Raw genomic sequence first — 27,883 nt, forward strand, 5'->3', positions numbered from 1 at the left:
ATAGGAGAATAACGCTCCCCCACTTATGAATATCATAAGATTAAGATTAAGATTCATAACAGGCCCAAACAAAAATGTATAACATGTCAATATGAGACATTTATTCGTTTAACTTGTGAAGTCTTTTTTAACATTATTTAAATATATTAGAACTAGCATCTCCAGTGGTTATGGACATGCAATAGCCCTCCCATAGCCTTGTCACTGCCACATCATCAGCACTAAAATCCTCCTGCCACATCATCTGGACATGCAACTGGACAAGCAACTAGACAGGCAATAGCCCAGCCACATCACTCAATTATGAAAAACAAACAATTAATAATCACACAAAATACGGAATTAAATATTCGACACATATACGCAAAAATATACTATTTTCATTTAAATTAAAAGGTACATTTAAAAAAATTACATAATTTTAAATAAAAACTAACTCCTTGCAATCCTCCGCGCGCACAACTCTTCAATTAAATCCTTTTGGAGTCGAATATGAGCATCCGTTTGACGCATGTCGGCATGTGCTTGGAGGAGGGCTTCTTCATCGTGAGGTACCCCACCTCGTACGTTGGTGGCGGCGACGTCGTGACTTGGACCTGCTTCATTATCGCCGTTGGCCCAATTAGTCAGTTGTACACCTTCATCTTCGACAATCATGTTGTGCATGATAATACAGGCGTACATTATATCAGCAATGCAATCGACATTCCACAAACGCGTTGGTCCCTTAACTGCAGCCCATCGAGCCTGAAGCACACCAAATGCGCGCTCCACATCCTTTCGCGCCGACTCCTGCCGCGTCGCAAAGTAGGCCTTCTTCGCATCTGATGCGCACCGGATCGTCTTCACAAAGACGGACCACCTAGGGTATATCACATCCGCCAAGTAGTAGCCCATATCATGCTGGTTGCCGTTGGCGACAAAACTGATGGCCGGACCGACGCCGTGGCACTGCTCGTTGAAAAGGGGTGACGAGTTGAGGACGTTTAGGTCGTTGTTCGAACCGGCTATCCCAAAATACGCATGCCAAATCCACAGCCGGTAATCAGCTACGGCCTCGAGGATCATCGTGGGATTCTTTCCCTTGTAGCCGGTCGTGTAAAACCCCTTCCAGGCAGCGGGACAGTTCTTCCACTCCCAATGCATACAATCTATGCTGCCTAACATTCCCGGGAACCCATGCTGATCCCCGTGCATCCGCAGCAGATCCCGACAATCTCCGGGGGTAGGCTTTCGGAGATACTGATCACCGAATACTTCAATCACGCCCTGACAGAAATACTTCATACATTCAATGGCAGTCGTCTCACCGATGTGGAGGTATTCGTCCCACATGTCTGCCGAAGTCCCGTCGGCCAACTGCCTGATTGCCGCAGTGCACTTTTGAATAGGGGTGTGGCCGGGTCTGCCAGCCGCATCGTGCCTGAAGCGGAAATACAGATATCGATGCTCAAAAGCGTTAACAATACGCATAAACAAGTCCCGCCTCATCCTAAAACGGAGCCTGAAATGGTTGGCGTTAAAACGCGGCTCCTCTGCGAAGTAATCTGTGAACAGGCGCTGATGTGCAGCTACATGATCACGATCAACCACTTCTCGACGGTGGACAACTGGTCGTGGGCGAGGTACCGCTGGCTGCATATAACTCTGCAGCCATCGATCAACCTCACGGCTCGTATAGGTATCTAGCTCTTCGTTCATCATACGCTCGTACTCATCAGCATCCCCACCACGGCCACCACCACTACCACCGGCATTACTCATTTCTCGTTGTTGATCTTGTACAGAAATTAAGATAGAGAGAGTACTCGTTAAAACAAGTGGTGCGAATGAAAATGACGTCCAAATCGCGTATGTATAGTGTTTCGAAAAATAAAAAAAAAATAAAAATCTGACGTCGGTATGACGCCGATCCGGGGCTATAATGGCGCCGTGCGGATCGGCGTGAGAATCGGCGTGGGCATGCCGATTTCGCTGACGCCGGCTACAATGGTTCGGCGTCAGCACCGGCGTCCGTGAAAAATCGGTGTGTCAGTGCCGACGCCGCCATTGGAGATGCTCTAATAGTGGGCTTCAACAGAGATTTTGGCTGGAGTGTCCACATCTCAAGGTCGCTCCAAAATGCCGAAATCAATGAACCCAGTCAATAATTCAAACCAAATTGGAGCTCATTCTTTAATTCTGCAACTAACTAAAAATCAGCCAAAGTTTTGGTATTAAAAAATCAGCCACCTATAATCCATTCTTGCAATTACGATATTAATTTTATTTTGTTAAAGTTGAAGTTATTAATAAAAAAGCGTTAAAATTAAAGAAGTAAAGTATTATAAATCTTATCTGTAACACAAAAGCTTTATATTTAACAGTTTAGGTTAAGATGCTTTGAATTTTTAGTTAATAAAAATATTACAGTGTTTTAGTACCTATATACTCGTAAATAGTGCAAGATTAAATTAGGTTATACTCCTTCTGTCCCTAAAGAATATGCACTTTGAATTCGGCACGATCTTAATGTAAAATTGGGAAAGTAAGAGAAAGATAGAGAGAAAAATTAATTAAAGTATTTAAACAAAAAGAGATATATAAAGCTTGTAGAAAGAAAGAAGAAAATTTTAGTCCATTAGTACTCCTCTATAGGGTGGTTGGTACGGTATACCGTACCAAAATTGTCATACTACATACCGTTCTGAAAACTACAGTATGACAAAATATCATACTGATACCATAACGAATTTTTGTTATACCGTAATCCGGTATATCAAAAATTCGACGTGGTTAATTTTTTATACCGTTACCTAACCGTTACTGCAGTATACCGTAATACCATTACAGAAAAAAATCTATTTTATACACAAAATATTTAAAAGTAGGATTTTTGAAGATTTTTTCTTTTTAATTTTATTTTAAAATTTATACTCCTTTTGTTCCATAATAGTAGAGTCATTTTGCTATTTTGGTGCGTTCAATAGTAGTGAAGTCATTTCTCTTTTTAGTAAATGTCAACACATTTCTTCTACTTTACTCTCTCTTACTTTATTCTCTCTTCATCTCTCTACTTTTTTCACTTCCTACTTTATTCTTCTTTTACTTAACTCATTTAACACAATTTTTCTTAATCTTCGTGACGGAAAGAAATGTCTCCACTACTATGGAACGGAGGGAGTATAATATTTCAACATATACCGATTTTTCTGTATGCACAAAGGATTCGGTATACTGACTCTATGGTATATACCAAATATTCGGTAAACCACGGTTAGAAAAATTGATACTGTTATTGAAAGTTTTCGGTATGGTATTATACCGTACCGAAAATTGCGGTATATTGAAAAATCAATATTCTTGGTATATTTTCAGTGTAGTAAGGACAATATTTCGATATTTTTTTCCACCCATGCTACTCCTGCAAAGAGAAAGATAGAAAGGAAAAATAATAAAAAAGTGCTAAGTTTGAGGAAAATATTGAAAAGTGACGAAGAACAATAAATGAGTACAGTACGTAACAATAATTATTAATTAATATCAGGTGAGATAGAGTAAAAAATAGGAGTAATACTCTTATTTCCTCTTTGCACGAAAAATAATCTTATTTGTAACTTGCATAAATTTTAATGAAAAATTGGTAAAATAAAAGAGATGAAAAAAAAGTAAATAAAGTACCTCTCCGTCCTAACTAAGTTGAGTCGTATTCCCTTTTTAGATGTCCCAACAAAGTTCCTTTTTTGACAAAACACAAAACATCCAATCAATCTTACTTTATTTCATCACCTACTTTATTCTCTCTTTATCTTTCCAACATACATTTTAATATAATTTCTTAATCTCATTGTCCAAAAGTTTTGTAGTATTAAATTAGTTGGGACGAAGGTAGTAAGAGAAATAAAGAGGTTTATAAAGAGATAGAACGAGAAAAAATGGATAAAATATAAGACACAGTTTGTATATTTGAAGTAATCTATTTTTCGTGAAACCCTAAAATGACGAAATGAGACTATTCTTGCAGATCTTGAAAATATGAGAGAAAGTTCTCCCTTTAAAATGCAACTATTTTGTTATGGACGGAGGATGTAGTATATGAATTGAAATGCCCTCAAGTGGCTCATGGGCTATTTTGTCCGAAAAAAGGTTTTAGAAAAAGTGCAAAAAACACCTCATCCAAAGTACTAAAGTTCAGGGATCTCTAATAATTTTTTTACGGAAATGTTTAACTCTGAAGGTTCATATCATTGTGCATTATGTAGGATCTCCTATATTAAGAATAAACATAGGAAGTGGGAAAACCACAAAAACATCAACTTCGAATTCTCTGTTGAATGACAATTCAAGTTTTTTATTCCCTAAAGCATTCATATATTGGATATCAAATGCAATGTGGCTCAACTTTGCTGTCAAATAGAACTATTATTGTACACAAAATAGAAACAATTTCAGCTCACTAACCTCAAGGCTGCTATATATGTATATCATTTTGGCTTAAAGAGCTAATTAAGTTTGAGAAGATCTTGCAAGTTGCAACAAACTAATTCCTACGCCAAAGAAAGCAGTTGTATTTAGAGACTCCAAATCCTCCACGAGACCGCGACGTTCGAGCTTTTGGTGCGTCCTTCTCCGACAACAAGTTTCTCATGGCTTGAGCTTCCATCTCCGAGGCTCTCAGCTTGTTCATGATTTTGTCCGTGGATGCTGATTTCTTCTTCTCTAGTTTCATCTGAAGAGATAAAAAAAATCACAAGAGGTTACTTAAAACACTCGAACATAATTGAGCGTTACTTCGTGTATTAGATGTGATCGGCCCTTAACATTAGTACTACACAAACCTCAAGTTCCCGAACTGCTGCCTCCGGTTTCGCCTTCTGCAAGTTCTCCCAAGCAGTGATTTTCGCTTCGTCTCTTTGCAACCTATATGATTATAGGTAGCACATGACATACAATTGAAAAAGGCATGTAAATATTTTTTGAATCATTGAAATCATTAGACATACTTTGATATCTCTTTTGAATCCTCTGCAGCATTCCAATGTGAAGGCATGTTTTGGATATGAATCAAGTCCTTCACCTTTATTACTTCTTGCTTCTTGGACTGCCCGGCTGTAGCCATGCCTTTGTCAACCTGAACATCTCGAACTTCGTCTTTAGAAGCAGGAACGTCGTTCTGATGCAATGAAGCCGGACCTAAGGCAGGTGATGCAGAGAAGGAGAGCCTCACATTCCCATCATGGTTGATCTGAGTTTTCATGTCCTTATGTTTAACATCTGAAATCGGAGACTCCTCCTTTGCAGCGCCATCGGGTTTTTCATCTGCTCATTCAGTTCAACAAACTGAGAGATGATGTTCAAGCAGAGGCTGAATGAATGCAGTGAAATACAGAGAGTTCACAATACAACAAGGACTTGTACTACTTTTAAGTGAACACTAAAGGTTGATTTGAAAAGCTAGATTTTACTTGGAATTAATTGCACTTCAAATTAGCTTCTTCATTCCTTCACATTGAAGTTAATCATTCAATGACATCCACTCCACACCAAAACATGTGGAAAGCTTTCACATTGAGGATTGGTCTAGATATGCATTAGCACTTTTAATAGAGTAGTTACTAAATGTGCAAATGAGTGGATTAGAACATCATTGGATACTCACATTTGAAAAATATTACAATTACAAGATACATTTCCCCCCCCCCCCCAAATTTAGTGAAATACTCCCTCCGTGCATAAAAATTTGACACGTTTTATATTTTGGGACGTCCATAATTATAAGACACTTTTTCCTTTTCTTTTCAGAAGTACGTAGACCTCAACCTCACTAACTCGTTACCTACATTCTACTATGAAATTAATATACACATTCTATTAACTTTCTTCACCCATTTCTTTTATAAAAACAAACAATTTCTGAAAACTCGTTCTTAGTCAAAATGTGTCTTTCAATCAAGGTCGGAGTATAATCAAGCATGTGAAGAAATTAAGAAAGTAGCAAATTCAAAATATCTCAATTCATCATAGTAAATCATTGATTAACTCTGAATTTTATTTATTTATCCATATAATCATTTAAGGTAAAAGTTAACCAAATTGACTAGTACCATGAGGCAGAATCACACCATCAGTGGGCCCCATGGGCCCACTCTTGGCTTTGGGCCGCCGCGGAACTTGAGCCGAGGCCCCATAGCTCGAAACCGGGCTCGTGATCCAACGCTCAGCATCGTCCCATTTCGAAGGCAGCGCCCTCAAACTGTTGAAAGGCATCAATGCAGCACCACCAACATGCCTCCTAACATTAATAGGATTCGCTACTCTCTCCGAGCTCCACGACGTCGGCATTCCGCCGCCGTATTCGCCGGAGAATCTGACCGTTTTCGAATTTCGCTTCATTTCTTTCTATTAAGAGACATCTAACAATAAGACCAAATAATAGTAGTATTTATATTTAATACTATTGCGATAAAGAAAACGATCACACGTTGAATTTGAGGAACAATAAAATACATGCGCAATTAATGAATAAATGGTGAAGATATCAATAAAATGGTAGCTTCTTGAATATATCGACAGAGGAAATGACATCCATCGAAATGGTTGGACAGTAGTTCATTTTAAAGAAAGCCCATCCTTTTATTTCCAGCTACATACACTACCACCAGAAAAAACACAAATATAAATGAGTAATAAACGAGTAAAATAAGAAGTTGGCTTTTCGTGAAATTAATTTGGATTGGCTAAAAACACATACATACTCGAGTTCTCAGCTTTGTCTTTCTTCTCGAATTTTTCGATGTCGACTGCTTTAATAAACTATAGCAGGGATAAATTAAATGAAGAGTACTCAAAGAGGAGTATTTAAAAATTTAAATAAGTGGGAAATAGAATAGTAGAATGTTGACAAAACAGTCGGTTCCATGATATCCATAGGTGTTATCTGAAAAGAGAGTGGGATTAGTAAGGCTATTCCATAACCATTGTCCAACACAAATGTCATTCAAATTTTAATAAAATATTATTTCAGTCTTATCTACATATACATCTCTTAATCTAATACCTCATCCCTCCGACTATAAAATTTGGAAAAGATGAGTTCTAACATAAAATTAATAAAATAAGAAATTAAAAAAAATAAATAGAATATTGATAGTGAAAAATGAGGCCCGGGTTCAGTGCATTCTATGCAGCCAAACTTGGGCCAAGATGTCGATTGAGGTATTCAATTAGCTCAGTATTTTCTTGACCTTTTTCACAAGTCCATCATCAGGTTATGACCAACTTTTCATGGCTGCATGATGGATATCAGCTAGCATTGGAGCTTGACAAGGCATGGAGTCAAAGTATTTCGGGTACAACAATCGACGTAGCATCTTCTTTGAAGAGGTAATATTTCATGTTTATGCTATACTACTAACTTAGACATGCGGTGAAATAAGTTAAAAAAGAAATTAAAAACGATAAAATTGGTGAAATAAGTTATAAGACCGAAAATGGGTTGTGGCTTATAAATTATAATGAGGGCATTACAAAGTCGAATAGCAAAATGGCATAATGTGAGAGGAGTTAGGTGGATGAAAAGCAAATACTCTCTCCTTCCATAATAGATGACACACTTGAGTAATGACACGAGATTTTAGAAGATTTATTTTGTGTGTTGAGTGATGAGAGAAAATAATATATTTATATTAATGTGATGAGAGAACTTGTGGCTTGGTAAGTTCCCGATAAGTACGAGAATTACCGAGCATCACGTCATTGTCATTGGTATACTCTGAAAAATTTTCTTGCTTGCTAAGTTGTTGCCGATATGAACACTTGTCTATTAGTCTCTCAGAAGGTGTTTGGTGATTGAGCAATTGCAATGCTTGGTAATATGTGCTCGCTAAGTCCCGCTTTTTTGTAGTGCTTCAACACACAATTTATTTGCATAGTGCCCGTTCGGTTGCCGATACTCACCCCGACTCAATCTCAGTCACTGGAATTGTCCGACATTCGGTTACTACGACAGAGTTATCACTCTGCCCGCGTCTCCTTTATCATGGCCCGTCTCGACTGATTGTTTTTCACCCTAATCCCACGACAATTCACCCTGCGACTAAAATTGTCGCATCTCTCTCACATCTGCTCCACGCCCGCCGTGCACCGCCCTATGCAGTCGGACTTTTTTAACGATTCATTCTATGGGTGTGGATTGTTGTTTCCTAGTATGTGAAGAAGGGCTATGAAAATCTTGGGGAAATGGGTAGTCGTGATAAATGGTAATTAAATGAAATTAAATATGTATGTTTGGGGAATGGTGTTGGAGTAGGATTTGAAAGTTAAATAAAATTAAATAAGTAGGAGTACTAATGTTTGTGCTATATTTATTGCAGCAAAATTTGCCACTCCGTTGCCAACTGAGCTACGCCCTTGCGGGCGCTATATTTATGCTTTTATGTTCTGTATTGCAGTAATCCAATTTCATTCTATTTTTATGGTTTTGAGTTTTTCCTCCATATTTTTTATCAGCGAATTTAGAATTAATAATTAGCTAATTACTAAATTAAATAAATAAATTAAATTTGATTCATAATTTAATAAAATATAATTATAATTAATCAATTTTTAATAATATATTAAAACAAGATAAATATTATTACCTACCAAACATTATACTAAAATATCTTACACATAATTTGTCAACCAAACAATATTTATAAATCCAATACTAATTCTATCTTAGACAAGACACATCCTATCTTATCTCATATTGTATCTTCCTACTATTTAGTCTCATGAACCGAACAACCACATAATATATAAATATAATTTTGTTATTGACTGGACTTTAAATAAACTCCAAGAATAAATAAATTTTCACTGAAACTATATTTTTTATAGCTAAATACTATTTCATCCATCTTGTCACAAACGAGACGTTTCTTTTGAGCACGAGATTTAAGAAAATGATGTTTGAAAAGTAAAATGGGATATAATAAAGTAGGAGAAAGAATGAAGTAAAGAAATAACAGAGAATAAATTAAAATAGAGTAAAATTTACTTAATAAATGTGTTGTTTTTGCTAAAAGAGGAAATAACTCAATTTAGACGAGACTCCCAAAAAAATACGCATCGCTTATCATTAATGTTCTAATCTACTCCCCCATCCATCTACAAGAGGCTCGGTTTTTAACAAATGTAATAGAAACTGAATCGGAAAAGATAGTGAAAGGCGAGCCGTACTTCTATATGGTAGTTTTATAACGAAATATGAGTTAGATAAAATTAGTGAAATGCATGTTCCATTACTAAAAATAATAAAAAAATAAATGAGATATTTATTAGTGGACAGATAAAAATGACAAATGATGCGATTTATCGATGGACATAGGGAGGGGGAGTAAGTAACAAAAATGTGGTCTTTGCATGTGTTTATATCGTAAGTTTGCATCATAACTTCTTTTGTACACTACTTCTAAGTTGAATAGAGATTAAACAAAAGAACAATAGGCGTTTTCTTTATTAGAAAGAGTAAAATGCATAGAATCAAAATTTGATATTTTATGATATTTCAAAAGTTGACTTTTGAATAATACTACTAAATGTTATTCCAATTTTAAACACAGAAAAAGGCATCATTGGATGTAATAATTACATCCTCTTCAGCATTACCACCCAAATCAATCAAGAAGATGCCCCGAATCTTCAGGCATGTGCTCCCTCTTTCCTAATCATTGTCACTCACTCTCACAACATGTGATCAAGACATATTCCACTTACAAATCCCAATGCTACTATACTCTAACTTTTCAGCATTAACAATGAATTCAAATGTAAATTATTCCACTCATATAGTGATTTCTTTGGTTGTCGATTTGGATTTAAATACATGGAATTTACACTGCTAACTCTATCAACTATTTGAGGGTCTTTTCAAATTCTTAAGAATCTTTTCTTTTCGGTTATAAAACAAAATAGAAATTTGTTAGCATCTCATATCAGTGCTCTTCATCTTCTCTATCTATAGTGGTGAAAAATATATGTGGTCCAAAAAATGCCATCACATCAAATACTATATGATGGTATTATCATAAATAAAAAAATGAGGGCAAAAAGGCTGCTATAAATATTTTTTTCATTCCATCCAAGAAAAAATATTCGTCCTATAAAACATGTGAAAAAAGTGAAATAGAAGTTTAAGTATAAAATAAAATCCAACCAAAAACGTTCTTTAATCGAGTGCAAAAAAGTGCGGGGAGACGGGAGAGGGTTAAAACGTGCAGATTGAAAATTTAAAAGTAGGAGTAATAAATAATTATGTGGAATGATATTGATATTGCAACTACTGATAAGATATGGGTAGAAGTAAAAATGAAAAAATGATCTGGATCTGTTTGGTTTTTCTTGAGAGGGAGAATATATATGCGGCTAATGCATCTTGTTGGGTGCATAAATAATAAAGTTCTCTCAAAGTTAAAACACAGGGAATCAAAACGTAACTCACTAGCCATATAGGGTAAGAGGGGTTGGCCTACCACTTTTGTCACCTTCTCTTTCAAGTTCATGCATCCAATTTACTATAGGAAACCATGGACCACCACTCCTCCGTACCAGCCGCTCCTGTTCCCTTTCCTTTTGTGTAAAAGTAACACTGTCCTAATCCCCCCCCCCCTCTCTCTTTCTTTCTTTGTATAGATATAATACACAAACACACAATGTGGTGAAACATCAAAAGAATGCAAGTAATAATAGCATCACTTGATTTGTTGTACTTTGTGATGCTCCTAAGTGGGGTGTTAGAGAAAGGGAGTGATTCAAAATCAAGAACACACTCACCTTGAGCCACATGGAGTCGGATCAGCTTTAGGCCATCCACAACCTCGCAGCTGCACTTCTTCCGTTGGAAAATTTCACATTCAACAACCGCAGCCATATTGGAAAAGTAAAGCTTACTCATGTGTCTGTGTGTAAAGTGAGTGGTAGGTTTTTTACACCAAAAGGTAAAGGAAATAAGGGGAGAGAGAAAGTCTAAAATTCAGTTTGAGGAAGACATACAAATTGGTTGGTGAAATTGGAAAATTAACTGCATTTATAGTTATATGGTAAAATCTATGAATAGTATTGTCACAAGCAGCAGAGAATTGCAGTCAAGAAATAACTGCAAATATAGAAAGAAGAAATTGATGGAACAAACAAGGATACCAAAATCTGAAAGAAAGCGCATTTATTGAAGTGGTTGAATATTCAAATTTTTCCCCAGAAGTGAGTGAATTTCCATTCGACTGCAGAGATAAGCTTATACTACTCAGAAAAAATAACGGAAATAAAACTTTGATACTTCTTCTCTACGGAAGAGATAGAGATTGAACAGGTAGCTGTACGATCTGAGCAAGAAATTAAGCAAACCTAAACCTTCAGATTGAAATTAGTGGAAGAACATGATGTTGTTGGTTATTCTGGCCTCACTGGAACAAGGACCCATTCGTACCGCCCCTCAAGGGGCTGGTCCTTCACAATGTCATAGTTGTACCTACAAAATCCGTACGCACGTTTAAGATTGTAAACTACTATGAGCAATTGATGCTGATGCTTTTAGAGAGAGAGAGAGTTACTTGTCAATGAATTTTTGCTGGATGTTCTTCTCAGCCGCGGCAAAGAATTCCTCGAGCTCAGCTTCTGATGGAATTTTCGTCTCTGCAGAATGACGGCGAGGATCTGGTTCACGTATCGACTCCAGCTCGCCTGACTCACCTCGAGCCTCTCTCACCGGCGTCGTTTCGCTTCTGATAAAATAGGAATTCGTCATATCTTCAAAGTATGGCATGGAAATATGAGAGGGAGAGACGTTGAGGATTTCGGAATAGATCAGATCATACAATTCGAAAACGGTGCCGTTGCGGATCACTGTTTTTGCGGATTTTCAAAATTTTGAATTAAAGGAACGGTTTGGAGGAGAAGTGGAGAATTATCCCATTTAATTCAATTTTTTTGTAAAAGTAAACAAAAAAGAGAGAGAATTCACCTCTCTCGGCAATCCAACGAATCACCAGCAGAAGTCGTGAGGAACTCCACAGTCGCCTCATTGTCCTATAAAACGGAATTCAAAATTCAAATGTCGCATCATGAACAATTAAAGCGATATGAGCATATTAATTCCGGTATCAGCAAATTTTGAATAGCGTGAGAATAGAATCATTGAAATTAAATTCCATTCAGCTTTAATATACGCATATACATGTATATGTACCTCCAGATCTACGAATTTCGATGTCTCCTTAGTCAGATCACCGGATCCGTTACTTGTGCAACAAGACGCAAAGGCATCGTCTCCTCCGACTGTCTCGCAAGATAAATCTCCTGAACTCGCCGGCGAAGCTGAATTTGCCGACGCCACGTCATCCAACCGCGGAGCCTTCAGATGAATTGAAGACGCCGATAACTCCGATTCACCTAAATAAACCTTCCTCTTTCTCTCCCCCGCCGCTGCCGCGCTTTCCATGTCTGATCTCTCCAATTCCTACCAGTTTCAAGAGAACCTTCCCATGCGAGAATTCTCCAGACTATCTTCAACTCCTATTAATAGCCTACTCTCTCTACGCCACAATTGATTGCTAAGAAAGTGAACCCTCGCAGCTCACTAATTTCAGATATTACTAATATTCCCCCTCCCAGCGCACGTACGAGTACCGTTTCAGACTGCAAAACGATCTGCTTTTTACCGCGCTTTTTCTGTTGCATAAATTCTTTTCTGTAGAGAGAACTTTTTTTTTATATATAATGAGAAAATGGTAGTAGTGGTGATGGTGATGATGATGATGATAGAGATGCTTATGATGGGCACAGAATTCCGTTGAAAGGTGTTAAGATTGTGATTGGGGGCTTTAACGGCGATGGACGGAATGAATGGGGTCTCCCGTTACATAGATCTAGCATGAACACGTTGCCCCGTTGTGACTCGCGAGCTACCCTCTATACGCGCGACACGTGTGCAACTTTTCCAGTTTATCCAGTATTTTCCGCGTGACTCAGGGGCTGTTAGTCCTTCGTATAATGACGTTTTGTATTTTACGGTATAACATAATTACTGCGGTTAAACCATAAACATAATTTATCACGTAATTATGGAACACATAATGGATATGATATGGATGAGGTAAGGTCTACCGTTTGTTGATGAATGAATCGTCGTAATTAACTTATCTTTTTGGAAGATATATGGTAGAAAAAATCTTTTTAGTTTGTGCAAATATATCCTTGAATTTAATAGAATAGGTAAGCCTAATGGATTAGCGTACCAGATCGGAATTCATGTCAAAATCTTTACAAATTATTCTTATACAATTATATTGCCTAAATCTCTTTAAAGTGGCACTCACGTGAGTTTTAATTTTTTTTTAAAAGAAAAAATAATTAAAGTCAAGAGAATAAAAAATGAGAGTGTTTAGTTATTTTGTGGAAGTTCCAATCTCATAAATTGTAAATAAGATGAATACATGATGAGGGGTAATGTGTTGTGAAAAGTTTATAAAAAATAAAAATGAATTCATTTTAGTGTAAAAATAAAAAAGAAAAAGGATAGTACTATTTTTAAGAGATGGGAGTGTGTATGAGTTCCATATATAAATTGAGATTTCAATTTAGTGTAAAGTTTCATACACCGTTTTGTAATTTTTTGCCAAATATATCCCAATGATAAAAAGATATCCGTCTATATACCTAATCTAGCCGTCCTAACTTCCTTCATGTGAATCATTTTTTTCATAGCTTAAAGTAATAAACTGTAAACTACAATTCCATTTGTCGGGTTTTCATGACTGGGTAATGTTTGTTGGACTTGGATATGGCTGGCTGCAAGATCCACCACAAAAAATATATAAATAAATTTTACATTTAATTTATTATATTAAAGTATGGTTATTGACGCCTAATATTCCACAAATTCAAAAACAATTCTACTAACTTCGAACTAAATGGAGTAATATTATGGACATTGTCTTGGGTGTTAATTTTCCACGAGCGACGGATTCTTACTTCTGACTTATTATTGAATATGAGGTGTAAACTGAGTTGGCAATCTAAAACAAATTAGTAGTTTTATTTAAAGGATCTATTATTTTCGTCCTAATCTTAATTAAATTGGGATCGGTTTGTACCAAGTTAATAACACTTTCAAAATTAGCCCATTTCATAGCTGGGTTTTATTCGAGAATCACCTCATTCCCTTACACCATCGGTTGTTCATATGTATTTTGGTCAAAAATACATATGGACAATAGTATTTTCTCAATCCCATTGTGAATAATTGATACTTATTTTTTAATTGTCTTATTATAAGTGATCAATTTTCATGTTAGTAAAAAATAATTCATTTTCTTAAATCTCATATCTAAAAGATATCCATCACTTGTATACTCCCTCCGTCCTACAAGAATATGCACTATTTTCTTTTTAGTCCGTCCCACGAGAATATGCAATTTCTAGTTTTGGAAAGTCTTTTCTATCTAATGAGATGAGACTCATTCTCCACTAACAATACTTTAATTACTTTTTCTCTCTACCTCTCTCTTACTTTACTAATTTTACATTAAACTCGTGTCGTCCCCAAAGTGCATATTTTTTGGGACCAAGGGAGTATGTAATTGGATGAAAATATGGCTATGTCATTTGTAAGAACATTCACCAGAAACATTAAACGATTGTTTCTTCCCTTTTCAGTGATATACTATGATAATTATATATTAGGAATGACACACTTCAACAAAACATAGAAGTTCAAGAGGGACTAGTAAGAGAGTTTTGGAGTATCTAAGACGGCCTAAAAACAATAATGGTTAAAGCTACAATAGTCTCTAACTAAATCATTCTTTTGTTAATAGGAATGCATTTAGTAGTGTGTTTACGATATATGCAACATGGTACTGAGTTTTTGTAGTTACTCCCTCCGTCCCCCAATTTGAGTCACTCTTTGGCTCGACACGAATTTTAAGGAAAAGTTTAAATGTGTGGTGTAATAAATGGAGTTAGGTAGTGAAATGTTGGACCCTTTTGACTTTTTGTGTAATAAAGGGTAATTTTGATGTCCAAAAATGGTAAGTGAGAAGAGTGACTCTTATTCGGGGACGGCCCGAAATGGAAAAGAGTGACCCAAATTGGGGGACGGAGGGAGTATTATTTAACATTTCAACACGGTTTTTGTAGCTTGTTTTCAGTTGTGTAAATAATTGACACATACCATATAAACAATGCACTTATAACCACAAAAATGAATCAGAATTGGGTATAACTATTTAGCAATGTCATAACCTCAAAGTCTTTCCTATGGACTTACAAACCCCAAACTTAACCAATTTCAAAAGCATGATGTTTACCAATGAAAAAAAAAATCATAATCCACATAGAAGTGAGTCAAGTGACTTTAAAAATAACAATTGGAATACGATTTTTCTTGGAGTGTAAGTTAAATATAGAGATAATGAGGTGGCTTGTTGATAGGAATTAATCTCATATTAATCCTTAATAGGCTAATATTTGTGTCAAAAAGAGTGAAATTGATGTGACTTTTGTGAGAAAAAGAAACAAAACCTTAGGTTAGAGTTGAAGTGCTAGGGGAGGCGTTTAACACCCGTGAGAATAATATGTATTCTATATCTTCATTTTTAATTTTAATTAAATATTTTTCATATATTTATATATGTAGAGATATTAAAAAGTATATAAAAAAATAAAATAAATATTAACAACAAATCAAATCCTAACAACTGTAAAAAGTAAATCAAATCCTACAATTGTAATAATTAAGCATAAAATAAGCTAAATGATAATAAAATGATCAACTCCTTTACGTTTACCGAATAATATAAGTCTAGATCCCTATCATTTATCTTAAGTAAATACTAGTAGTACACAAACATGGTTTTCCAATATATAAATTCCTTTTAAGCTTCCAAATTACAGTAGTAACAACAAATTAAAACTAAAACTATATTAAAACAAAACATATACTCCTAAGGAGATTAAGCAATATATTAAAACGCTATAACAATTTTCCACATGTTGACTGTATATGGAATTCATAAATTAGTTATTATATCTAAAGTATTAATTAAATTAATTTTTTTTGTTTTGAAAAATTTATTAAAAATTGTTGGAAACAAAATTGGGATTTTTTTGGCTTTCATCTTCAGAATTTCGTCCCCATCCACTCTCCGTCCCCCTTGTACCCCGTCGTCGTCCTCCGCCGCCTCAGCCCCTTCCAACCGCCGTACCTCGTTTCTTTTACCGAGCTCGAACTATCCGTGCTTCCTTTTATTTCACCTGTTTCTCTGCCATCTTGGACCTCGCGGCCGACGAATCTGCCTGCGCTGACTCCTTATCTACTTGGAAATTCCGCCGCCTAAACCAACAGAACAGGCAATTCTTTCTTTATCAGTTCGATTTTTGTGTTATTTCGAGTTTTTCCTCAGTCTGTTCAATTGCGATCGTTTTGCCGGACAGTTTTTCTTTAGGTCTTTTTTCATTTTCTCTTATTTGTGTTTCCTGCCTTTTGTTTAGTCTCTGCGAATGCTATGTGCTTCTCTGTAATGATTGTTCACTTTAAATCGTTGTAAACTGGCTGCTAGATTGGAGTTTCCTCTGACTTTAAATGATCAGTGTCTTCAATGGTCTTAGTGCGTTTTTTTCCTTCTTAATTTTCAGCACTCTGGCTCTCTTTCACTTGGCTCACTCAACCGTCATTCACAGGTAAGGTAATTTAATTTGCCGTTTTATGTATATGATATTCTCATTTTTGATCCTGGAAGTTACATTTACTTAAAAGGTTTAGAGACCATTGCTATAATTTATTGCGTGGTGATAATTATTCATTAAATATTATTGAATAATGAGCATGAATCGTTTATTACCCCATTAAGGATTAGTTCCCTTCTTTGTTCTTTCCATTGCAAGTGTAATTAGTTGAACCTTCATTTTTTTGGGTTGCCTGATTGTAGCGAACTTTGTAACCAAAACAAGGGAAATTGAAGCACTTTTTAACCTCTATAGAAACGTTAAAATTAAAATATTTAACCTATAAAAATGTGAATGCCTATCCTTTTGTTTATTTCTCTATTGGCATTATTATTTTTGTTATTCTTGTTGTTTTTATTGTTACTACTATGATTCTTACTATTAATTTTCTTGGAGCAAGTAAATGGCAATTGAAGCTTATGTAAGAACTAGTACTATGTAGGCTCCTTATCTCTAGTGGCAGTGTCGGTATATGTTTCTTGCTATAAGATGCTAAATGTAACAGTCAATAAGCCATGCAGGTTGCATTATCCTACTTAGACAAAGTTCCTTTTCATAGTAAATTTAAAGGTTTTATTTTGTTTTCATTCTCAATCAGAAAATCAAAAGAAATTTGTGAATGGAGTATCCATGGTATTTATCGGGTTCTTAAGTTCTTAACTATATTCAACAAAACTTAGCTGGATCAATCAGACTCAGAAATAGCCTGTCAAGGGTTTGAGTGATTTAATGTTATTTCCTTGGAAGTTGAATACATTGCGGGGATGGTTTGAGTGTTTGATTTTAGAATAACACCTTACAATTTTTCTCTGTTCCTAGTCATTCTTCATTTTCTGTATATGAATGCTATCAATCTCTCGTGAAATAAGTCCAAAAGATAAAAATAGAAGTTCCAAAGTTCCAATAAACCACAACAAGAAACTTAATACTCTTCTAGAGCTTATGCTCAGCAGCATGGGCTGGTGGTTGCTTAAGAGAGTAAGATGGTAGTTTAAAAGTGTGTGGCCCAATTATTGAATGTTGTGCAAGTGATTGCCCGAAAATGAAACGGACCAAGTCAAGTGGGACAACCAGAAAAGGAATACAAGCCAAGTCAAGTTGGACAGAGGGGGTAATATTTTAGCACCTATTGGAGATGAAGATGATATATGAATATATTAATAGTTTGTCAATATAAAGTAATAATGTAATAATGTTAGTTACTATAATCTGCAAGTTGGTTTACGGGGGAAATTGTACTTCCTATTTTTGCAGTATTTTTCAATTAACATATTATGTATTGATCATTTCAAAGTGTAATTAGCTATGAAAAGCAAGCAATTCCTTGTTAGTCTCTAATTCCTGTGTTTAAAATGCCACTAGCCTATCTTGTTATTAGTCTAATATGGTAGTAGAATTTCAATTGTATCAAATTATCAAGCGAAAGTGGCAACACTATTTATGATGTCTTCAGAAGTTTCAGCGATGCATCGCGTTGGCAGCTCAGGAAACACATCCAATTCAGTTCGTACTCGCAAGGAAAAGAGGTTAACATATGTATTAAATGATGCAGATGATACAAAGGTAATACTCACTTTAGTTCAGATAAAATTCTGCCCCTTGCATTGTCGTTGATAAGAGAAGAATAGCCGGTCTATCAAACTTCTGTTTTATGGGTTTTTCACTGTAACTGCGAACTGCACACATAAGGTTTGGTGCTTATACATGCTTTGGATGATGATATATGACCAGACTCTGTTTCCTCTGTGTCTTTTGGCCCTTTATCAAAGTGTACTCCTTGTGATATCATCTTGTTACAAGGCTAAGAAATGTTGATGAGGAATATAATAGAGTTTTTTTCTGCCAAAAATGAATATATAACAGGGAATACTATTAATAAATTAAAAATTATACCACTTCTATGTAATATAGTATTTGGTTTACTTCAGTGATGTTGACTATATAAGTAACATCTATCACATTTTCTATTTGCAGCACTGTGCAGGCATAAACTGCTTGGCTTTATCGAAATCTACAGAACAAGAAGGTAGTGAGTATCTCTTCACTGGTAGTCGTGATGGCACATTGAAGAGATGGACATTATCAGAAGATTCCGCTACTTTCTCTGCTACATTTGAGTCTCACGTTGATTGGGTACAAGTTTCTTTCATTTTTGGTTAAGTCTATTGTTTACCATTTTCCTATTTTGTAATGGTTATGCAGAGAAGCTAATATAGGTCTATGATATCTTCTCCCAATATCACTAGTCACTTCCATATGTGGCCCCATCAAGTTGGTCTAACTTTGTACAATAGATTTGTATCCTCATTCCATACCAAGTTTAAGAAGCCCATTTCTGCAATTAGCTCATATTGAACTGGTTTGTCAAGCAAAATATAGATTTATAGACTATCATTTTGCTGTTGCTTGATATTTTGGGTCCATGACTTAATGCATTATATGACCTTCTTAGAAGTTTATTTTGGAGCTTTTTGTTGGTGTGGCAGGTCAATGATGCAGTTCTGACAGCTAGTAACACATTGGTCTCTTGCTCATCTGATAGCACTGTTAAGGTGCATGTAGTCTGCATTTATTTCATGATGATGTTCTCTTTCTTAATAAAGATGAATTTATCAATTTATTTTTTATATGGTGCTAATATTAGGTATGGAATTGCTTGTCTGATGGAATATGTGCGAGGACGTTTCATCAACACTCTGACTATGTCACTTGCCTGGCGGCAGCAGAGAAAAATGTAGTCTTTCTGCCAAATACATTAAGATTCTAAGAATATGATATTGTGCCAGGCATAAGTTTATGATTCTTCTCTATTATGCTTAGAGCAATGTCTTTGCCTCTGGAGGCCTTGGTGGCGAGGTTTTTATATGGGATCTGGAAGCTTCACTGAATCCCGTTTCCAAATCAAATGATACAAATGCAGATGATTGTTCAACTAGTACTAATGGTTTGGGGTCTTTGCCGAGTACTAGTCTTCGTCCTATCAACTCAAGTAATAACATATCTGTGCACGCCACCCAATCTCAAGGCTATGTTCCCATTGCTGCAAAAGGCCATAAAGAGTCAGTTTATGCATTGGCAACAAATGACCGGGGAACACTTCTTGTTTCTGGTGGAACTGAGAAGGTGAGCTCTGGTTGTATGTCTGGTATTTTGATCAATATATAGTTTTTAATTCGTCTCATGGGAAAGATCGATCAAATGATGCTTCTTTTCATTTCCCCAGAGCTGTTGATGTCAGATGACATTCTAATCTATTATTTGACCAACAGTTTTCTAATTGATACATATTGTGTGATGAAATTCTTAGGTTGTGCGTGTTTGGGACCTGAGGACAGGTTCTAAAACCATGAAACTAAGAGGACATACAGATAACATAAGGGCGCTGTTATTGGATTCTACAGGCAGGTTAGTTTAGGGGGCCTCCGTTGAGCATACTTTCAGGGTTCTGTGATATCAGTCTTGTGGCAAATATCTATACTGGCAAACATTAATTGCGCCAATTTTGGTAATTACGCTTAAATTGGTGTGGGTACCCAGCTTAAGTTGTAGCATACTTGCCCTTGAAATTCATGTTTAGGTCAAAGCTGGTAATCAAGTTGTGTACTTGTGTTAGTAAAAGTAGTAAGGGCGAGTATTTACTCTTGGAATCTATATTTAATATTTCCATCCTAGTGGGATGATAGTTCTGCTAAGTGTTGTAAGAAAACATGAAACTTGCTCATATGATGTTAGCCTTCTTTTCAAAATCCAAAGTGTTATTTTAGGACCTAGTTAAGTTGAAGTTCTTGTTTTTTTCTTTTGGCACTCTTCCATAACTAGAATGTTGGTCTTTTGCTGTCATGAAAAGTAGTGATGCATGAAATCCAGACACTAGTAAAGCCAAAATATTTGTTTAACAAATATTTCTCCCATTAGATTCTTTTTTGTTTGTCGCAATAGGAAACAACACAAGGTGCGCCAACTTGATTCGAATTATTGAACTTCTAGTAACCTGCTATTACTGTGACCTCTGATTACATTTCAAATGTTGAAATGTATAATGCATATCACCTCTGTTGATTTGCAGGTATTGCTTATCCGGCTCCTCTGATTCTATGATCAGGTATGTGCTATCTTTGCATTTACCTACTACTGGAAGCATCATTAATGAAACTAGTGTCATTATTAACCATGGTATGACCATGCGTTTCTTAATGTTCATTCTTTGATTTACTGAAAACTTCACAGGTTGTGGGATCTTGCTCAACAGCGATGCATTCATTCCTATGCTGTGCACACAGATTCTGTCTGGGCACTAGCCGCTACTCCATCATTTAGTCATGTTTATAGTGGTGGGAGGGACCTTTCTGTGAGTGTGGCTAACTTTAGCATTATATATATACGAGCCACCCCATATTGTGTTGCTTTTGTTTATAACTTTACCTCTTTCTGTAGTTGTATTTAACTGATTTGGCAACAAGAGAAAGCGTATTAGTATGTTCAAAAGAACATCCTATATTGCAATTGGAACTGCATGGTGATGGTATATGGGTTTCCACAACTGATTCTTCTGTACATAGATGGCCTGCAGAAGCACATAATCCCCTTAAAGTATTCCAAAGAGGTGGCTCATTTTTAGCTGGCAACTTGTCATTTTCAAGGGCTAGGGTTTCACTGGAAGGTTCTACACCTGTGAGTCTTTTATTTATGTTCTTCTCTTAGTAACAGTTCTCAGCTTAGTGTCAACATAAGAATTAGTTGGATGCATATTTCTATTTAAGTGGCAACAATTTTCCTTCAGATTTTTATTTTACAAATTTGCAGAGGGAAATTGCAACTGGAACGTTTTCTGTATAGTTGGATAATGATAGGTTACTTAGTAAAATACTTCGGATGTTTTAGGAGAAGAATTCTGGGAAATGATATATGCAAAATGTTTGGAGAACTCTAATAACTTATGGGGATAGAAAGCAAAATATTCTGGAGGGAAATAATGGGTTTATATATTTTTCACTTCATGTTGGGAAAAGCAGAAGTGAAGGTTGAAATTTTACTTAACAATCCTTTTGCTTTTTAGTTATTCCGACACAGTTTATATGTGGTAATAGTAGCTCCATATTGAACTGTTAATAATCAAAATTTTTAGAATAAAGGAGAAATTAGTAATCATGGTGATTCACTGAGTTGTATATGTTGTCTATGTACCAACCGGCAAAGAAAATTCCTAATATAATTCATGATCTGTGTGTAATCAAGGTTTTAGTAATAGTTTTATTGTTGTAGATTCTTGTGCAAATTTAGTAAAATAGGTTTGCGAAGTAAGCAATTGACTATTTAAGTTTCTGTAGGTTCCTGTTTATAGGGAACCGTCTCTCACCATTTGTGGAACTTCGGCTATAGTGCACCATGAGATTTTAAATAATAAAAGACATGTCCTGACAAAGGTAAATTGATGCTGATTCCTTTGTTACCCTCAACTTGCTGTTGCAGTTTCCCTACATCTATTGCTCATCTTGTTGATTCAGTTATCTAAATTGGTAGTTCAATTTTACGTTTTCAAGGACACTGCTGGTACAGTAAAGTTGTGGGAAATCACAAGAGGTTTGGTTACTGAAAATTATGGAGAGGTCAGTGATGTGCATGAACCTAATAACTTTCTTACATTAGCAGTTTCAGTGGGATCTGGTGGGAGTTTGTAAGTACTTATGGTATTTTCCAGTTCCATGTTATCTGAATTTGTTTGTTTTGGTTTTTCAGGTTTCATTTGAGAAGAAGAAAGAGGAATTGTTTGAGATGGTATGTACTTCTTGTCTCGATTTCCCATGTTTTCATGTCCATTTTGACTTATTAACCAGCCCTATTCAGGTGAATGTTCCGACATGGTTCACAGTAGATACAAGGCTTGGGAGTCTGTCTGTCCACTTGGACACACCGCAATGTTTTTCTGCTGAGATGTACTCTGCAGATCTAGGGATTGCTGGGAAACCGGAGGATGACAAGGTATTTTCTCATGCTCACAAACATATCTATGTATATATGTCATTTCTTGATCCCTACTCCCACTGAACCATAAAGATATCTACTGATATTTTTCCTGCTAACCTTTTGTTTTAGCTATGACTGACTTCAAAATACAAAACTTTTTTTCTCTGGGCTTATTTTATCTGATTCTATAGCATTCCATGAACCATAAAGCTTTTCTCAGGCTTATTTTTTCCCTTGGATCACCCTTTCTTGATAATAAGATCCTTATGATACTTTTCTTTTCATTGCAATGATGAATTGATATACATGTACAAGCTTTCTATATTCTTAGTTGTTACTGTTGGAAACTAAGTTGAATCGTCCTTTGTTAATAATATGTAGGTCAATTTGGCAAGAGAAACCCTCAAAGGGCTTTTGGCACATTGGTTGACTAAAAGAAGGCAGAGATTTGGATCTCAAGCGACAGCTAACGGAGAAATTCCCTCAGGAAAGGAAATGTCTACGAAAACTTTAACTCTAACCCGAATAGAAGGAGATGGGAATTCAGAGAATGACTCTGCTGTTTATCTACCCTTCGAATTTTTATCAGCTTCCCCTCCTTCCATTGTTACTGAAGGCTCTCATGGGGGGCCCTGGAGAAAGAAAATTACTGACTTAGATGGAACTGAAGATGAGAAAGACTTGCCTTGGTGGGTTCTTGATTGTGTGCTGAATAATCGCCTTCCTCCAAGGGAAAATACCAAGTAATGTCAATCCTCTTGTCTGTTTAAATTGGTTGTTGCCCATTTCTCGAGCCTGCTGCTAGGAACTTATTTTGTATAATGTTGTTTTATGCAAGGTCAGAAGTCTGTTAAAAATGGCCACTATCACTTAACTGTCTGAATCTGCATGCCATTGGTCATGAAAACTTATCCTGATTGTTGTGAACTTACTATCTTAGAACCTAATAAATTGTTCAAAGATGCTGGCCTTGGTAATATTGTTAGGTCTCGAGGACTCATTCATGCACTTGAGCAGATGACTTGTGAGCCCTGCTTGCCAAACTTTTGTGTTTGCTTGATGAAGGTGGTTTTGTCTTCACTCGACCCTAGAATGGGATAGAGCAATCTTGAACTTGATTTGTCCTTATTTGGAATGTCTTTATAAGATTTTGAGCAAGTCATTTGCAAATATATTTTGCTTGTCTCAGCTCTCTTGTTGTATGAATTCCATGTATTTTTTGTTGCTGTTGCAGATGTAGCTTCTATCTGCATCCATGTGAAGGTTCTAATGTACAAGTCCTCACACAAGGGAAACTAAGTGCTCCTCGCATTTTGAGAATACACAAGGTAAAAATTTCTACTTGATACCTTAAAGGGTAGTCTCTTGAGTAATTTTGATTTTTTAAATGAAACTAAAATATACATCTAGATTTTGACCGTGCAGACATGTTTTGCAATAAAAATGAAAATTTTATGCTAGTTGGTGATTGCCATGAACCTAGCAATTATTGTCTTCCAATAAAGTCAATAGTATTGTCCATATAATAGATGAAACAAAAATAGACTTCTAATTTTGACCATGCATATCTATCTCAGTTAGTGTCTTAGTGACTTAATGCTTGCAATAGAAAATGAGAATATTATGCTAGTTTCCTAGTTAGTGATTTATATGAATCTAGCAATTATTGTCTTCCAATAGTTTCGATATTTTTGTCCACAATTACTTGGAAATTGATGCATTATGTGTACACTAATATTAAAATTATGCTGGTAATATAATCTGGCAGTTAAAGACCACCCACTATGTGACGTTTGAACGTTCTGCCTCTTGGTTTTTAGACAAACCTCTTAAGACGCTCAATTAAGTATTCAATTGCCCCAAAGAAAATTTTTTAATGTTTAACAGAATAACAGGTTCTAGGTGAAGGAATCTTAATGCAGTAGCAGTGGCATGTAAATAAGTTTAGTCAGCCTCATTGCTTAATTTTCTTCTTCTGGATCCCAAATAGAAAATGTTATACTGGCTCATCTTATAGTTTACTGTTTCCTTACCTTTTGTTTGTATAGGTTGTCAACTATGTGTTAGAAAAGATGCTTCTTGACAAGCCAATGGATAATCTGAATGGTGATGGAACTTTTGCTCCGAATGCACCTGGAGGTCAGATTTCACATCCAGTTGTAGGAGATGGATCTCTACGATCTGGGCTGAAACCTTGGCAAAAACTTAGGCCTTCTATTGAGATTCTTTGCAATAACCAGGCAAGTAGTTTACTTTTTATGCGAGAGTAACTGACTCACATCTGAAAAGCTATACCTTCTTGATTCAATACCTAAAAGTAATTAATATTTTTTTTGCGGAAGAAAAGCTTACGGTGCATTATGTTTGGAAAGGATCTATTGAAAATTTTAAACTTGAAAGGCTGTTCTTGCATGCATCACTGCTCCTGAACTTGCAATATTATGATTTTGATATTTCAAAGGCCTGATAGTTGAAAGATGGTAAGCTTTTGATTATTTATGTTGATGTCTTTATGGCCCATAGATTAGCACCTCTACTTGCAGTTTTCTGTTCACATTCAAATTCTACTTTTCCAGTCCTTTTTATTGACAGATCTCTCTTATTATATGAATATTATTGGAGTGTATTTCATGGTACATTTCCATATGGATGAAGCATGAGGTTTTCGTTTTCTCCCATGTTAACTTCTCTAGTGATGCTCTAGGTTTTACCTCCAGATATGAGCTTGGCCACTGTCCGGGCTTACATATGGAAGAAATCTGAAGACGTTATCCTTAACTACAGAATTGTGCAGGGAAGGTGATGAATTGATTTGGCAGATGATGCTACATTCCTCGCCTAAGGTAAATATCTTATATGTGAGTTTGATGTAAAATGGATTCTAATCAAATTTAGGATAGGTTACAAGCTGCCAAATGCCAATGCTGCCATGACATACTCCAATTGAGTGTGAATGAAAAAGAGGTATATCATAACCAACTATTGGAATCTCAAAATTCTAACTGATGTATCAACAGAAATTCAAAAGGCAAGAACTGTTGGAATAATCCAACATTGTTTATTTCAATTGAAATAATCCCCTATGGTCCAATCCAAATATAATGATTGATTCCTTGATGGTCCATTATGCTAATCTTAGGGGTTTACCTTAAGAATATGATGCTTTTGGAATTCTAGGAATCCCATCCGCGAATTCATTGCTGGTGTAACTTCCTTGAAGTTTTATTAACTTTTTCTAGTATTTGAACATGTTTTTAACAGAAGAAGATTTTTTTCATCTATTTGTAATTTCTTCTTTTCAATTTTATAATGAAAGTTTTTTTCTTGAGAAAAGGGAAAATATAGTATGCATCACACTGAAATGGTTATGTGATTCAACAAGTCATTTAATTCACCGCTAGATCAGGTGTCTATGCTTGTGCATGTGCGTGCAGACACATGACTTTAACCATATTAATTCACATACTTTCTACTTCAAAATATATCAAGTAGCATGAAATTTTGGCTCATTCCATTCATCAATCTTATATGACCCTAAGTTGCCAACCTTTTAAGGAAAAAAGCTACTAGGCTATACATTGTTATTTTTGTGAATATGACTAGTTCTTCCAACAATGTACACAGAGGGAATAGACTTAAATTTTAGCAGCATGTCAAGTTGAAAGCTGAGAGATTGCTAAATTGACAATCAAACATTTAGTCTTTGTGGTTTTCCTTGCAATGCTTGATTTCTTGTATTGTGAACATCTTTGCAGTGGTGTATGTGACTCATCAACTTGTATCTGGTTTCGTCTGTTAGAGTTCGTTGCAAGATCATTTATCGGCAACTTCTTCTCACTATGATTGACAGGTTGCTTGTGCATGTAAATACTCAGAAAGTTGTCCATCTTCAGAAGCTGGAAATGTAACATATCACCGAATCTTGGAAAAACGAAGCAGTTGCTGGAGGGAGGAGATCTCATCAAAACTGTGCAGAGTGCTCTCTGAACTGAATCTCTTGTGTTGCGACGCTTGATTATCTTCCTTTTTGGGCACCGGCGTGGATGGGTTTTGCCTTTTGATTATGTGGTAACTTGCAGACATGCCGGGAGCTTAAAGCTTGTGGAAATATTTGAGAATTTTTCAACGGGTTATTTTACCCAAAGAGGGATTTGTATTAAGAAAAACTACTGTTGTGAAGCAGTGAAGGTCAATAGATTTTGTTGAAAAAATAAAAAGCTACACCAATTTCAGTTACACCTATTTAATTGGTAAGTTGATAGATAAACTTAAACTTCACTTGTAATCTGTTCAGGTTTGACTGTCGTTGCTGAATTTAGTTTCTGAAGACAAATTAAGTCGCCTGGAAATGCAGATATATAAGCAAAAGAAAATATTAGTAGTATGTTTTTAGTTTGTGTCAAGCTTCTAGTTGGAATAATCTAGTTCAACTTTTGTTGATAAATATACGGAACAAAAAATGAAAAGTTTCGAGAGCCTGATTCAACATAATCGAACCAATTAAATATATTGAGATAGATAGACATATTATTAAAGAAATTGTGGAAGTAGGGATTGTAGAATTATCATAGTACATGAGTACATTAGATGAGATGATCAACTTGAATATATCTTGACTGGTATATTTCTTGCCAAAGTTGTTTGAAAGTTTGCTAGGTAACCTCATCACTTCACTTGAGGGGGTGGGTTGGAAAGTGAAGAACAAAATGTAGCCATCAAAGCATATTTGGCGAAGTTGGTGTAAGCATAGTATAACAGTGTGTTCAAAATTTGCAAGTGTTGAAATATGAATGAAGAACGTGACATGTAGGAGACGTTAACCTAAGACCTCATACAATTGAATTAGGAACGTGACATCTCATGTAGGGGAGTTGTCTGCATACCACTATAAATCTCTCACTACCTGTCTGAAGTATCATAAATCTTAACACACACGACACATGCACGGTAGCTTTTCTACCACTTTCGGTTATCAACACCCGACACTATGGATACCATTGGAAAGCTATTATCGATAAATTTTCATTGATACATTGAGATTTTACATATGACTATCTATAACCAAACTATTAGTGAACGATCCAAATACTCCTATAAAAAATTAACAGTTCAATTCTTAATAAAAAAATACAGTATAAATTTGGATAAAATCTAGTATTAAGATAGCATCCACAGT

The 27,883-nt window shown here is 35.7% G+C and overlaps 3 protein-coding genes across 15 annotated transcripts; 1 reads left to right on the forward strand and 2 right to left on the reverse strand.

Moving 5' to 3' along the window:
* Window positions 1-4,305: 4,305 nt before the first annotated feature.
* Window positions 4,306-10,924, reverse strand: LOC121787433 (remorin 1.4-like). Of its 9 annotated transcripts, XM_042186144.1 has the most exons (6): window positions 6,731-9,300; window positions 6,487-6,631; window positions 6,084-6,392; window positions 4,983-5,298; window positions 4,818-4,899; window positions 4,306-4,708 (listed from the first exon to the last, which is right to left on the reverse strand). In XM_042186144.1, exons 3-6 carry the CDS (start codon window positions 6,370-6,372, stop codon window positions 4,520-4,522), a joined length of 876 nt encoding a protein of 291 aa, XP_042042078.1. In that variant the 5' UTR covers window positions 6,373-6,392; window positions 6,487-6,631; window positions 6,731-9,300; the 3' UTR covers window positions 4,306-4,519. The 9 variants fall into 9 exon arrangements, with proteins under 9 accessions (XP_042042078.1, XP_042042075.1, XP_042042083.1 ...); XM_042186141.1 differs by lacking the exons at window positions 6,487-6,631; window positions 6,731-9,300 and adding an exon at window positions 10,795-10,924 and having other exon boundaries at window positions 6,084-6,378; XM_042186149.1 differs by lacking the exons at window positions 6,487-6,631; window positions 6,731-9,300 and adding an exon at window positions 10,795-10,911.
* A 233-nt stretch (window positions 10,925-11,157) lies between these two features.
* LOC121787434 (cyclin-dependent kinase inhibitor 6-like) lies at window positions 11,158-12,834 on the reverse strand. 2 transcript variants are annotated; one of them, XM_042186152.1, is made up of 5 exons: window positions 12,206-12,834; window positions 11,981-12,045; window positions 11,571-11,741; window positions 11,371-11,488; window positions 11,158-11,240 (listed from the first exon to the last, which is right to left on the reverse strand). In XM_042186152.1, the coding sequence occupies exons 1-4, from the start codon at window positions 12,455-12,457 to the stop codon at window positions 11,410-11,412; spliced, it is 567 nt and encodes a 188-aa protein (XP_042042086.1). In that variant the 5' UTR covers window positions 12,458-12,834; the 3' UTR covers window positions 11,158-11,240; window positions 11,371-11,409. The 2 variants fall into 2 exon arrangements, with proteins under 2 accessions (XP_042042086.1, XP_042042084.1); XM_042186150.1 differs by having other exon boundaries at window positions 11,158-11,488; window positions 12,206-12,832.
* A 3,288-nt stretch (window positions 12,835-16,122) lies between these two features.
* On the forward strand, window positions 16,123-26,980 carry LOC121787130 (WD repeat-containing protein 48-like). Of its 4 annotated transcripts, none has more exons than XM_042185764.1 (20): window positions 16,123-16,368; window positions 16,654-16,703; window positions 18,197-18,306; window positions 18,718-18,876; window positions 19,230-19,295; window positions 19,388-19,477; window positions 19,564-19,866; window positions 20,051-20,148; window positions 20,810-20,845; window positions 20,971-21,091; window positions 21,178-21,414; window positions 22,071-22,166; window positions 22,284-22,349; window positions 22,480-22,518; window positions 22,588-22,722; window positions 23,089-23,450; window positions 23,942-24,035; window positions 24,756-24,947; window positions 25,412-25,550; window positions 26,558-26,980. In XM_042185764.1, exons 3-19 carry the CDS (start codon window positions 18,208-18,210, stop codon window positions 25,508-25,510), a joined length of 2,292 nt encoding a protein of 763 aa, XP_042041698.1. In that variant the 5' UTR covers window positions 16,123-16,368; window positions 16,654-16,703; window positions 18,197-18,207; the 3' UTR covers window positions 25,511-25,550; window positions 26,558-26,980. The 4 variants fall into 4 exon arrangements, with proteins under 4 accessions (XP_042041698.1, XP_042041696.1, XP_042041699.1 ...); XM_042185762.1 differs by having other exon boundaries at window positions 16,654-16,698; XM_042185765.1 differs by having other exon boundaries at window positions 16,654-16,698; window positions 18,200-18,306.
* The last annotated feature ends 903 nt before the right edge of the window (window positions 26,981-27,883 follow it).

The sequence above is a fragment of the Salvia splendens genome, chromosome 22, assembly GCF_004379255.2.
Source record: "Salvia splendens isolate huo1 chromosome 22, SspV2, whole genome shotgun sequence".
In the NCBI taxonomy this organism is placed as follows: Eukaryota; Viridiplantae; Streptophyta; class Magnoliopsida; order Lamiales; family Lamiaceae; genus Salvia; species Salvia splendens.

Bases quoted from the DNA above. Each gene is read 5' to 3' on its own strand.
- LOC121787434 (XM_042186152.1), bottom strand. From the start codon at position 12,457: ATGGAAAGCGCGGCAGCGGCGGGGGAGAGAAAGAGGAAGGTTTATTTA. The intron at 11,742-11,980 runs GTGAATTCTCTC...CTATTTTATCAG, and splicing joins TCGTTGGATTGCCGAGAGAG to AAGCGAAACGACGCCGGTGA. The intron at 11,489-11,570 runs GTAACTCTCTCT...CGGATTTTGTAG, and splicing joins CAGCAAAAATTCATTGACAA to GTACAACTATGACATTGTGA.
- LOC121787130 (XM_042185764.1), top strand. From the start codon at position 18,208: ATGCATCGCGTTGGCAGCTCAGGAAACACATCCAATTCAGTTCGTACT. The intron at 19,296-19,387 runs GTGCATGTAGTC...TGCTAATATTAG, and splicing joins CATCTGATAGCACTGTTAAG to GTATGGAATTGCTTGTCTGA. The intron at 20,846-20,970 runs GTATGTGCTATC...AAAACTTCACAG, and splicing joins TCCTCTGATTCTATGATCAG to GTTGTGGGATCTTGCTCAAC.
- LOC121787433 (XM_042186141.1), bottom strand. The intron at 5,299-6,083 runs GTACTAGTCAAT...CTGAATGAGCAG, and splicing joins TGGTGTGATTCTGCCTCATG to ATGAAAAACCCGATGGCGCT. The intron at 4,709-4,817 runs GTTTGTGTAGTA...TTATCTCTTCAG, and splicing joins CAGCAGTTCGGGAACTTGAG to ATGAAACTAGAGAAGAAGAA.